The sequence below is a fragment of the Danio aesculapii genome, chromosome 4, assembly GCF_903798145.1.
Source record: "Danio aesculapii chromosome 4, fDanAes4.1, whole genome shotgun sequence".
NCBI classification, from domain to species: Eukaryota; Metazoa; Chordata; class Actinopteri; order Cypriniformes; family Danionidae; genus Danio; species Danio aesculapii.
In genome coordinates, this window is record NC_079438.1 from 58,117,508 (window position 1) to 58,132,033 (window position 14,526).

The window sequence follows — 14,526 nt, forward strand, 5'->3', positions numbered from 1 at the left end:
ATCATTCATAATTCAATCAGATCGGTACCTGTAAGCCAAAGTCCAGCTGCTTGCTAATCACTATATAACAGAAAAACACAAAAAACATAACAGATAATTACTAAATGAAGTATTCAATGCTGTAATGACGTCTTATTTAAACAGTTATTCGCAATGCAATAGTAAAAGAGCAGATTTATTATTATTATTATTTAGATTTTTAAATTATTATTTAATTATTATTAATTAATTATTTTCTTTTATTTAATATTATGAATAATGATAAAAATATTAAATCACAGTAAAGAATAAAAAATAAAAAAGTACAATAAATTTAATAAATAACCCAAAATAATAAATAAAAAAGATATACAGAAGGGGTGCATGTACATCATCTCACATTAAAGAAAAAGATTATATCATTTACACTGTTAGTTTGTTTTTAAAGTATTTTTGTAATAGAGTTTTAAAGTAATACTGCATTTCACTAAACAAAATATTGAAAAAAAGGGGGATTGGGTTGTAAATTTACATTTATGGATATAAAACTGTGGTAATAAAATAGGAAGATTAAGAAAATACATTTTCTTTTTATGTAAAGGCTCTCTTATGCAATTAAAACAGTAAGGAAAAGTCTTTGTCAATGCATGTTCTTAATTACAAGAAGGGAAAAGTCTTTCAGATGCAAATTACAAGAATTGCATTGCCAGAATAAATGAACTAGAGACTCTCGGTGTTGCTTACAAAAGGAACACTTTGTTTATATATATATATATATATATATATATATATATATATATATATATATATATATATATATATATATATATATATATATATATATATATATATATATATATATATATTTGTTTATATATATATAAACAAAGTTATATTTAGTTATTATATATATATATTCTGCATCGTACTAAGAAAGTATTCACTTTATCCCTTTATGTACGATGGATGTATTTATGTCGATTAAAATTAGCCTAGACATGTTTTTTCCAATCAATAATCAGAAACAGAGGAGTTAAGACAATAAAAGGAGCGGATAAACCTTCTCTCTGCGGTGTATGTGACAGGAGGCCACGCAGTAATGCGGTAACGGAGGCATTTTAACGGAGTGTGTGAGAGCAGTTCACGGATCCGCCTAACGGTGGTTTCAAGAGCTGTTACCGTGCTGTACAAAGCTTACTACGGCAAAGGTTGTAATCATGAATATTAATTAGTTTGTGGTGACGCTCTTCCAATAGCAAAGGCTGTTGATTAATATAAGCTGACGTTGCTTGGTAACCTTCCAATACCGACGGTTTATTATATGAATATTAAGTAGCAAGCCGTCAACATACTATCCTAAGTAATTTCGCACCCGGCCCACCACGCACGTATATATACCGGGGGAAAACGGCAGATTTTGACCGGGCTATGGATAGCGGAATCGAGAGTAATCGTTAAAGAGTCGAATTCGCTGGATTAAACGCGTAGGAATGATTTAAATTGGATTTAAAACCCAACGCATACCCGTAGGCTTGGTCCAGCGCGGTACTGGTCCACATCTGACCGTCGGTGGTGACTCACGGAGATCGGGCCGTTAACGGAGCATTGCTGACTGGTCGGATATATATCTACGGATTTCAGCATGAAGTTTAAACCGAACCAGACGCGGACGTACGACCGGGAGGGATTCAAGCGGCGAGCGGCGTGTCTGTGCTTCAAAAACGACCGGGAGGATGAGGTAACGTTACGGAGAAATGAACGATAACGTTAGTCTGAACCGCTCTGATCATAAATCAGTGTATTAAATCGCACATACACTTTTACACGTACCATAGTAAGGATAACTGTGACGTTTATATGTGTATACCTGTTTGCATAACTGTCCATCAGGTTTTAGTATGCTCTCATGTGATGTCATCATTGATTATGAGATGCTTACGTATGTAAATAAATAACGCATTAATTAATAAATTCGTTAATGTTGATATTATTGTTTTCACTTTTGTAAATGTGCAAGCCTGCAGGCGTATAAATACTAAACTGCACATACAGGCTATCCAGTAGTGTTTACATCTGGCTTCCTGGAAATGACCTGATCTGAGATCAGTTTGTCATCATCAGGTGTTCTTGGAAAAAAAGTGAAGTTTTTGCAGCATCTATGCGTGTGTGTGTGTGTGTGTGTGTGAGTGTGTGAGAGTATTCAGATCACTGCACAGTGTAATCTGGAGCACATCTGTTCATTTAATTCTCATCTAATCTCTGTCACACAACGCTGTGCAGGCCAAAATCCCATTGATCCTCATTAGTCAAGTTAACCTGTTTCAACTGCATAATAACCCATTAGAAAACTGGAGGAAAACTTTTATTTCTATCTATCTATCTATCTATCTATCTATCTATCTATCTATCTATCTATCTATCTATCTATCTATCTATCTGTCTATCTGTCTCTCTTGTCATTGCACACAAGTCCACTTAGTCCTGGCTGTCTGCGTGATTTGTCCTGTTCTCCATGATGAATTATAGGCACTTTAGACTGTCGGTCACTGGGCCTCTCTAGTGCAGTTATGCAATAAAAGCACGTCAGACTGCAGCTCTCCAAAACTCCCTGTTTCTGCATGTATACAGCCGCACCAGGTTAGTCGATCTCTGAAAAAAGACTGTCCTGAATAGACATTAACATTTTAATTCCCTGTGGCACCTTCTGAACCATTACTTTGCAGAATATATAGAAAAGCAAAGCATAATGTTTCGATATCAACTCAATCCTTAAGATTTTCTCTTTATCAGCTATAGATCAATCTATTGCTGTTTTATGATTGAAAAGATCACCTTTATAAACTGTTTTTACTGATAAATTAAAGTAACACATTGCATTTTATGACTGAAGTGTCTCTAAAGCCTGTTTTGGAGGCTGATTTAATGGAGATTTTTATGTTTGACATAGTTTATGAAGTAAAGAATGAATAAAGTCAATAAATTACTAATTGAAATGGCTTTTCTTGTAAATATAAAATGTTTAAATTATCTTTTGTGTGACTAGTAAAGTCTTAAGTGCAAATATTAAATGATTAATGCCATAATCAAATGCTTCATGAGGACATAAAACAATGATATTTTGAAGAGAAAACATTAAATAAGTTTAATTAAATGTAATATTGAAGTTGATTTAAATGCATACTTTTGTTTCATTCACAACTTAAAGTTTTTTTTTTGGGAGTACAGAAGTGCTGTTACCAGAAGTTTGCACTTTTTAAATAAAGTTTCACTGTTTCCAAGTAACTGAACAGAGGAATCTGAGTTGTTTGAGCTGCGGTGCGGTATTGCTGGTGTAAATCTGGGCTTGCTGCTTATCTTCGTTGTGGATTTACCCATCACAGTGGCTATTCAATCACGCTCACTGATCTCAGATGAGCTCCATAAACGGCCCTGGCACTGCATGCCAACTCCAGACTGATCCACAGTCAGTGCATGTCTGTGTAAATGAGGGGAACTCATTTGAAATGGCTGCTCTTTGTGTTGGAGTGAAAGAGGGTGAGGATAAGCGAACACATGAGTCAAAATCCCTCCCATTCAGAGCACCTAATACACACTCACTGAGACAGAGAGTGTGTTAGTAAAACCCAAACATCATCCTAGAGATATCCTGCTAGATTTCTCTCAATGCATTTGTTCAAAATAGCATTTTCATGTATCTGGCATCCCAAGAACTTTTAATGGGGAACGGAAAATTCAACAAATGTATATTTTGCGTGCCCATTTACTCCCATTGGTCAAAATGACTTTCCAAAAGATGAACAGACACTGAGAGATTGACTGGTCTTGTTTTGGGCAATTCTTAGACATCTAGATTTTCACTAACAGCCCAAATTTAGCGTTGTTTTAGCCAAGCCGTTTTTGTTTAGATGTCTGCTACAACTCTATTAGTGTTTTCTAAACACAAAAGACTGATAGACATCTAATAGACATCTAAACATAGACTGGTTGACCAACACAAAGGCTAAATGTGTGCTGTCAAAATCTAATAGTTGGCCAAAACTAGACCAGTCATCCACACAATTAAGTTAACTCAATAATTTGCCCTAATTTAAGTGGATTGAACATAAAACAACAAAGTAGTCTTAAAGAAAACAGACAAATTGTGTTGTTTCAACTCAAACAAGCAGCAAAAGACATTGTCTGGAATGAATGACTGTGTGAAGTCTGTCTTAACTGTTTATTTGATTACTAGTGTAATTTTTAGAGGTCTGTTTTTCTGACGGCCCAAATTTAGTCTTGTTTTAGTCAAGCCATCTATATTTGGATGTCTATTAGACATCTGTTAACCACAAAAGTGCCTGGTGGGTGTTTACATTTGATCAATATAGAGAATTACAAATAAATCATTCATAGTATACTAAATGAACTTTATTTTTTTCAATAATTACTGGATTTCTTTCGGACAGTCTGTCAAAAGAGTCCACATAATGCTACAGGTGTCTAAATGGGACAAATGCCACTGTGTTTCTCTATTTAGCGTCATGTGTGTATTATAAATAAAGACCCGTTTTCCTGGAAGCAGTAAATGTAAACATACAGCAGCTTTAGAATAAATAGATGGACATGCTATACTGCTAAAGCAGTCTCATGACACACATTCATCATCAATAATTATTTAAATCAAATTACCGAGTGCAACAATTGAATTTTGGGACTAAAACAGCATTCATTTGCTGACAGGTTTTTAATAATAAATTATAAAAGATTTTACTTGACTTTAACAGTTATATTTTACAGTTAATCTTCTCTTTGTAGTTGGTTCCTTTGGTATTTGGAATTTTATGCTTTAATCAACACTATATGAATGTGAAAAATGTTTTGAATCTGGGTTTTGTAATGACTGATATCAGGAACTGGTTAGTTTCAAATCCACAGACAAAATCAGATTCGCACCATTGTGTCCTTAAATGTGACGCTTGACCCCGTGTTGCTCCAGGCTGACTGTCCTTATAATAAGTTCATGGTGCTCTGCTGGGTGAAAGTGGTAGGAAAAGTTTGTTTTCACCTGCTCTGGGCATCTGTGGTGATAAAATCATATCTTAAAGTGCACCAAGTGTTTCAAATGCAACGTTTGGTCATACCAAATGTTGATTTGATATAGTTAATTGCTAAGTAAAATGTATTTATGCATTGTTTTTGAAAGCGTCCTCATTTTACAGCAGTTTTACAAGTGCCTTTGAACAGTACTATAGCTTTGCAGGTAGGGTTTTTTGGCAGATCTATGAGATGTTACCAAAGTTCTTCTGGATTTAGTTTGTCTCATGTCTTCAAGTCATTCCAGACACTCTGGATGATGATCTGGATGATTAATTATAATTAATGACAATAGTAATATTTGGAAATGTAAATCGATATTTCAAACTGACATGCTACAGAAAAATATAGAAGTAACCAACTTTAAATCTTTTTTTGTGTGTGAAAATACTGTATATATTTTGCTGCAGTGATTTTGACATCAAAAAAGCAGTCATGCACATCTGAAATATAAATGCATTCAACTTTAAATCAGGATGAATCTCTGCTCAAGCAACTGATCGTTCTGCACTCAGTTGGAAATAAGCGTCTGTGATTTCGTCATGCCATTTAAACACTTAATGATTCATGTTTTGCGCCCACTTTGTTTTGATTATGGACATCCTTGATGTGTCATTGAAAACCTTTTCATGTCAGCATAAAATCACAATATTTTAACACAATAATCTAATGCATTTCTGAACAACAGCGTTCATTCATTTTCTTTTCGGCTTAGTCTCTTTATTAATCTGGGGTCGCCACAGCGGAATGAACCGCCATGAACAACAACGTTTGATCACTTAAAATTGATTGAGCATAAATGTATAACTTTATGAAGAAAATAATATGTCTATATTGTAATATATTATACTGTATTTAATCGAATAAGCACAATGAATGATATATTATTTAGTTTTTAAATTATTTTGGCATGATGTATTTGCTTTGCTGCAACTAAATTGATTTGTATAAATAAGAAGTGAGAAAAATGATTAAAATTACTGTTAGTAATATTAAAAATTAAATAAATACATTGCATTAATGAGAATCTGAAAATATATTTAGTATTATTTATTAAATATGATAGTAAATATACTTATTTAGTATATCTTAAAGTATATCATGTGTATATATTTGTAACTTTATGCTTTTATTTGCAATAATAAATTTATTTATTTATTTAACACCTTATAAAATGTAAGTGTCTTGGAATCAGTATTGGAATATAATACAAAACTCCTTCAATTTTGATTACTGATCACTTTTTCAGCATTAAGTTTGCAGTAAAGGTCGACAGACTGTACACTATCCTGATTCTCTTGTCATGAGGTCAAAACTGATGCTGTATGGGCTTGTTATGATGGGATTCGTCAGTGTGGAATTATGAAGCTGTAAATTACTGCTTGTGGTCAAATGTTTCTCAAGCCTGTTTGTACAAGAGCTTTCATTGTCGTCCACATTTCCTAAACTGTACAGTAGTGTACAAGAATACACCGCTGTTTTGTTTTGTTCATAGATGTTTTGTTGTTTTGGTGGTAGAGAATAAGCTCTTTTTTTTCTCCTTTAGCTTACCATATGCTCATGTGTGACTGATAAGTTTATTTTAGTAAATGACAACTAAAACTAGACTAAAACTATTGGTCAAAAAATAGTTTTTATTAACTGAAATATAATAAATAATTCACAATAGATAAACTCAAACTAAGCAAAACTAACAACAGTTACTGAAATACTAACTAAAATAAAAAAAGTCAATTAATTTAAAGAGTATTTAATTAAAGTAATTAGCAAAAATAATCATCGTTTTCAGGATTAATAAGCGCTCATTCTGTGGTGGAAAATCTGACCCATTTGTTTATAAAAGGACCTGTAGATAGAGCTTTACAGTCAGTCACATGATTATATACAAAAATATATTTTCTATATACACAACATGGATCTTTTCTTAATTTTCCCCCAAAAAGGTTTGTTTAGTTGGTGCTGTACATACATGAGCTTTAATATCAAGAAGTTCGTCCTAAATCTTCATTATTATTTTTACTTGTATCTGTTCAGTTGCATTTTTGGATTCAGTATTCAATTATTTTATTTTATTACTAAGAGGTTTGCACAACAGTTCAAACTAAATGTATAAAAGTAAATAGAAACGTGTTTGCAAAATAAAAACTAATGAAACAAACTGAAACTAAACTGAAATGTACTCAAACTTAGGATAAAATTAATGCTGGGCAAAGATTAATCCAAAATAAGAGTTTGTTTTGACATATTTGCGTGTGTTTCATAAATTGATTATGCATATGTAACACACACATGCATAATTTTCAAAACAATTGTTATATGGATATCTAAATGTATATACAATTTATGTCATACGCATATGTTTTTTATCTAAATATAAATAAACATTATCTCAAATGCTTACATGCATTTGTGCATTTATAATAAATATACACTGCACACACACATATACAGTAGTTAAAGTCAGAATTATTAGCCCCCCTGAATTATTAGCCCCTCTGTTTATTTTTTTTTTACTCAAGTCCTGTTTAACGGAGAGCAGATTTCTCCAACACATTTCTAATCATAATAGTTGTAATAAATCATGTCTAATAACTGATTTATTTTCTCTTTGCCATGATGACAGTAAATAATATTAGACTAGATATTCTTCAAGATACTTATATTCAGCTTAAAGTGACATTTAAAGGCTTAACTAGGTTAATTAGGTTAATTAGGCAGGTTAGGGTAATTAGGCTAGTTAGTCTACAGAACAAACCATCGTTATACAGTATCGAAAAATATATAGCTTAAAGGGGCTAATAATATTGACCTTAAAATAGATTCTAAAAAATTAAAAGCTGCTTTTACTCTAGCCGAAATAAAACAAATAAGACTTTCTCCAGAAGAAAAAATATTATCAGACATACTGTGAAAATTTCCTTGCTCTGTTAAACATCATTTGGGAAATATTTAAGAAAGAAAAAATCAAGGGGGGCTAATAATTCTGACTTCAACTGTATATTATGTCAAAACAGACTTATTTTGGATGCGATTAATTATTAATTTTTGCCCAACACTAAATACAATATATAGTATACACAAACGAGTTTAAAGGACTAAACTATAGTAACCTGGTTGTCCGTGGGAGAGCAGAACTGGACAAACGTGTTTGAGGAAAACAGCAGTGTAACTGAGAGTGTGTTCTGATGCCACATATAAGCTTTCCTTTGTGGTTTGCGAAACACACACACACACTCTTGGAAGAGGTGACCTGTTCCTCACCGTCAGCTATGTGGCACATTGTAAAAATAACCTCCGTCTGGCCCAGGACATGCCAGGTGACAGCAAGTATCATGAACTTGACAGACGCACGTGATGTCACACTGACATCACATCAATCCCGCAATCCTCTTAGTGCAGGAGACACCTGAGAGCCAATCAGCAGCTGGGGGATTACCCAATCAGAGAACAAGATGCAGTCCTGCTGTGTCCATCTGTCAAAAGTCACTCACAAAAGGGTTATACAGTAATACGTTACTACAATTGAAACTAGTAAGAAGACATTTGTTAATTGAAATAAAACAAGATGTATTTATTATATTGTTAATAATAATAGTAATATATATTTTTAATTTAATGTAGTGGTGCTTTTAAAAGCGCTTGGCATACATTTAAATAAAAGTACAGAAGTAAAAGATGGATAGATGCCTAAAAGACAAAGCAATTATAATAAAATCGTTGGTGCCAGTGGTGTAGTGTTTAGTGCGTCGACACATGCACTCCGGTGCTCACGGTGACTCGAGTTCGATTCCTGCCTCGTGGTCCTATGCCGATCCTTCCCCTCTCTGTGCTCCCCATGCTTTCCTGTCAATATTCTCTACTGTCCTATCTATTAAAGGTGAAAACCCCTAAAAAATTATTATTTAAAAAAATAATTATAATAAAATCACATTTAACATAAAATCACAAAAGCTATACCCCAAAAATTGAGTTCATTTAAACAAAGATAAATGTATTAATCCTAAAATTTGAATATTTATAAGGAATAATATCTAATAAAGAAAAGAGCAAAATTATGTGTTAAAAGACAAGGTAATTATCTATGCATACACTCAAAAACAACACTGCTGGGTTGTTTTAACCTAATGTTGGGTCAATTGTGGACAAACCCAGCATTGGGGTAATTTTAATTAAATTGAAATGACACTTTTTAACCCAGTGACTGAGTTTGTCTGCGTTTGACTTAACATTGTGTTATGATAACCCAGCATTTATTTTTTTAGGAGTGGAATTGTGTTTTTGTCACGTATTTCTTTGAATAAATATAAAACCATAACCTAAATATTAATAATTAAAAACAACAAAATAAGCTAATCATTTCACAAAAGTATGCAAATGACAAAATCACAGTCTTATTGCCTTGCCTAATGTAATTTTATTTCAATTAAAACCATATCTATATACAGCATATACAAAATTACATTTATTCAGCTGCTTTCCGATTCTCCCTCAACCTTATTTTATTCTATTTTAATTATATTTTATATATATATATATATATATATATATATATATATATATATATATATATATATATATATATATATATATATATGTTGATATGAAATCACTAAATATTGGCAACTAGTGTAGACCTGGATTTCTTTTTTTTAAATCAAATTTATAATTTAAAATAAAATCTTGCATTTACAAACCTGTATTTCCCATACATTTCCCTTGTTCTGTGAGGCTGAATATGCTCCGCTCTGTTTTCTGCAGGTGTTGTTGGTCAGCAGCAGCAGAAACCCGGATCAGTGGATTGTTCCTGGCGGTGGAATGGAGCCTGAGGAGGAGCCGTGTGGAGCCGCGGTGCGGGAGGTCTATGAGGAGGTGCCACAACACTTCATTATCATTTCACATCATTTCCAAGAGTCTCAGAGACACGCCAGTCACATTGGTGTTCATAAATGATTGGAGACTTAATTGGTTCATTAGCCTATAGTCCATCTTGCCTACTACATGCTGAAATATTGAAATACTTTCTTATTTAATGCATAATAATGTTTTAAAATCAGAGTCAAAATCTGATCACTAGTAGTAATCATTTTATGAAGTATAACTAATAAAATTCAGTTGTATTTTTTAAATGCATACTAATGTTAACATAGTAACTGTAATAAATCTTCCTTTTGCTCACAGTGGATTATAATATTTACCATTTGAGACCGTCAGAAGCCCACGCTTTAAAATATCTCTGTAAATTGGCAGTTTTCCATATTTTGTTATTCATGTTTTTATTTTTCCTCATTTATTTCTGCTTTTGAATTGCATTATGGGACCTTGACCTTTTTTCCAACAACTTTTAACCTTGAAAAGTTCCAAAACTTTGACTTTTATGAACATTTATAGTAGATTAAAGTGCTCTGTTGTCTGGGTTGGTGTTGTATATTACGCTACAAAAGCATTATAATAAACCCCCACATTAGGCTTGGGCGGTATCCAAATTTTATTACAGTCAAACCTCCTCCATATTTTACCTCTGTATCCGGTATTACCGTGCATAATAAAGAAAAAATTATGATGTAAAGCTCAGACAGCGTCACCAAACTGTTGGCTTGTGCCTAAACTATTCAGAAACTGAATACCGTATATGCGACCTTAGGTTTGCGGTCAACTGCTTGTCTTGTTCATATTAGAGATCTTCGCTCTCTCTCATTCACACACACTCACACATATATATACACATACATGGACGGCACCAAGCCAGTGACGCACAGCATCACACTCTCTCTCTCATTCACACACACACACATAAACAGCATCCACGCAGAAGCGCGCATGCTCGCTCGCTCGGGAGTGATATTGTTAGACTGCCCGCTCCCGTTCATTTTACACCAGGGTTAGCGACCGCTCCCGCGCTTTATTCGGAAATTTATTCGAAAAAACTGGTTGGGTCTCGCGGTACAGCAGTGGAAATGCAGACCTCTAGTTCGTATTAACCACGTCTCCCTTCTCGTTCGGTTGAAACCCGAAATACTGCCAAACTGCAGAGGTTGTGTTTCGAGACCAGGTCACTTGGTGCGCGACTCGCCATCTTACCTCACCTCTCTCTCTCCTCCACACTGTCCCATGATGACAATCACGCATACGCATTTTTAGGCATTAAATACACAATATTTAATACTTGTCTCCTATATAAGTGCATTGTTTTTTTATGCCAGTATAACGGTATTGAAACTGACACGTTGCTATTTTTAGATCCCGCGGTATACCATATTACCGTATTACTGCCCAGGCCTACCCCACATACATTTTCTGTTGTTTTACAGACTTATTTCTCTATAAATTATTATTTCTTCTACATGAATATTAATTTAAACTACTAAAATGTCAATAAAAGTCACTTCGTTAAACTGTAGAGTTGAATTCTCAACATTAAAAGTGGACAGAGCAGAGATCAACATCCCATAATGCAATTCACAACCAGAAATAAACAGAAAACTGAACAGATAATTTTTACAATATAGAGTGTGATGTTATTGACCATACATCTAATTTCTGTAATGATTTTTGTATATTTGATCAGTGTCTGTCTCATTCTCCTCCTCAGGCTGGGGTGAAGGGTAAATTAGGACGTTTACTGGGTGTGTTTGAGGTAAGGCTCTTCTCTCTCTCCTGATTGACTGGATCAGACTCGTGAATGAATGGATGTTACTTGATCATAGACCCTCATACTGAAATGGTTTATTGTTCAATAACAGCAGAACCAGGACCGGAAACACCGGACGTACGTGTATGTGCTGACGGTCACAGAGACGCTGGATGCCTGGGAGGATTCAGTCAATATTGGTGAGTTTGCTGATTTTGTGCTGGATCTGTTTGTTCAGCCCTCGGCTCTACTGAATTTCCTGCTATTTCCTGACTGTGTTTATTGCTCACACTGGTCCATATGCTGTTGGCTCTGAAAGTCTGTGACCAAAGCTTCTGTTTGCATGTTTTTATGTATCCATTATTTGCACTTATTTATTCATTCTATTTAGTTTAGTTTATTTGTGTTTTGTTTTTATTATGTTTGTTTTTAAGCATATAATTTTTAATGTATCCATTATTTGCAATTATTATGTTTATTTTATTTTAATTTTAATCATATATTTATGTATTTATTATTTGCATTTAATTATTTATTTATTTATTTAGTTGTGTTTTGTTTTTATTGTTTTTATATGCATATCTTTTTTTAATGTATCCATTATTTCCAATTGTTATGGTTATTTTATTTTTATTTTAGCCATATCTTTATGTATTCATTATTTACATTTATTTATTTATTTATTTAGTTAGTTAGTTAGTTAGTTAGTTAGTTTATTTGTGTTTTTTATTATGTTTGTTTTTAAGCATATCATTTTTATTTACAAATATTATATTTATTTTATTTTTATTTTAACCATATATTTATGTATCAATTATTTGCATTAATTGATTAATTTATTTATTTTATGTGTGTTTTGTTTTTTTGTTTTTAAGCATATCCATTATTTAATTAAAATGTAAAATGTATAAAATGTATTTTTTGTGTGTGTGAGTTTTTTTTTTTTTTGGGTTACGTTTGTTTTTAAGTATAACCATAATTTAATTAAAATGTATCCATTATTTGCATTTGTTTCTTTGTGTGTGTGTTTAGTTTTGTGTTTAGTTAGTTTTTTTGGTTAGGTTTGCTTTGAAGCATTTTTTAATGTATCCATTATTTACAATTATTATATTTATAATTTTTTAATTTTAACTATATAATTATGCATCTATTAATTGGAAGTATTTATTTATTTATTTATTTATTTAGTTAGTTTGTTGTTGTGTGTGTTTTTTTATTATTTTTTTTAAGCATATCTTTTTTTATATATCCATTATTTGCAATTATTATATTTATTTTATTTTAACCATATTTTATGTATCCATTATTTGCATTTATTTATTTATTGTGGTTTTGCCATTATTTGTTTATTTATTTATTTATTTATTTATTTATTTATTGTGCTTTTGTTTTGTTTTGTTTTTTTGGTTAGGTTTTTTAAGCATTATTTATGTATCCATTATTTGCTATTGATATATTTATTTTATTTTAACCATTTTATTTTAACCATTATTTATTGTTTATTATTATTCTTTTTTTGTGTTTAGTTTGGTTTCAACCTTATGTTTTATGTATCTATTATTTGCAATTATTATGTTTTATTTTATTTTTACTTTGTACATATTTTTATGTATTTTATTTTAACCATATCTTTTTTTAGGACATCTTAATTGTTTTATGTGCAGTCCGCTTAAAAAACAAAGTTAACTTAATCGCTTTATATTTGAACAACATGAAGGAATTGTGTGGACCCCTGTATTTTGTGTTCACACAGTGCATTTATTTTACAACACTAATGCTGCTGTGTTTGTCTTGAAGGCCGTAAGCGAGAGTGGTTTTCTGTCGACGAGGCCATCAGAGTTCTGCAGGGCCACAAACCAGTTCACGCCGAATATTTAAGACGCCTCCGGATCAATCGCTCGTCCTCCACCAACGGGAACCTGCTCCTGCCGCAGACAAACCCCAGCAACCTCACACCGCTCTTCAGCACACCAGCCTCAGCTACTCGCAGATAGGACACACACTCACACTCACTCATCACTGTCTACATCACACACCATTTCCCTGCATATGTAACACCTTTGGGACGTTCTGTAGAGGGACACACCAAAATCTGTGTGGGATTTTGAGTGAAGAATGCCTTAATGATTTGTTTAACTGTCCACTGATTGGTTTTTAGTAGTGCTGGGCAAAGATTAATAATCACCATTAATTGCACCCAAAATAAAAGTTTGTTTTGACTTAGTATATGAGTGTGTGTTATGTATATCTATTATGTATATGTGATAAACACACACTAAACTATTTTGTTACATAGATCTTTAAATTTATATATAATTTTCATCATATATTGATATATATATCTAAATATAAATAAACATTCTCTCAAATATATGCATGCATGTGTGTGTATTGTATACATTGATTATGTATATGTGATACACACACAAACAAAACTATACAAAACTAATATTTTACATAGATATTTAAATGTGTATATATGTATAATTTGCATATTTTATATCTAAATAGAAATAAGCATAGTCTCGAATATATGCATGCATGTGTGTATTTATTTATTTATTTATATATATATATATATATATATATATATATATATATATATATATATATATATATATATATATATATATATATATATATATATATATATATATATATATATATATATATATATATATATATATATGTGTATATATATATATATATATATATATATATATATATATATAATAAATATACACCGTACACACACTTAAATCATGTCAAAACAAACTTTTATTTTGGATACGATTTATTTATGCACAGCAGTTTTTAGTTCTTGTGTATATGAATAATAATTATTG

At 32.0% G+C, this 14,526-nt stretch overlaps 1 protein-coding gene across 1 annotated transcript; it reads left to right on the plus strand.

The window, feature by feature from the left end:
* Window positions 1-1,340: 1,340 nt before the first annotated feature.
* nudt4b (nudix (nucleoside diphosphate linked moiety X)-type motif 4b) lies at window positions 1,341-14,053 on the plus strand. The gene is made up of 5 exons (XM_056455150.1): window positions 1,341-1,717; window positions 9,811-9,921; window positions 11,642-11,686; window positions 11,793-11,880; window positions 13,478-14,053. The coding sequence occupies exons 1-5, from the start codon at window positions 1,622-1,624 to the stop codon at window positions 13,672-13,674; spliced, it is 537 nt and encodes a 178-aa protein (XP_056311125.1). The 5' UTR covers window positions 1,341-1,621; the 3' UTR covers window positions 13,675-14,053.
* The last annotated feature ends 473 nt before the right edge of the window (window positions 14,054-14,526 follow it).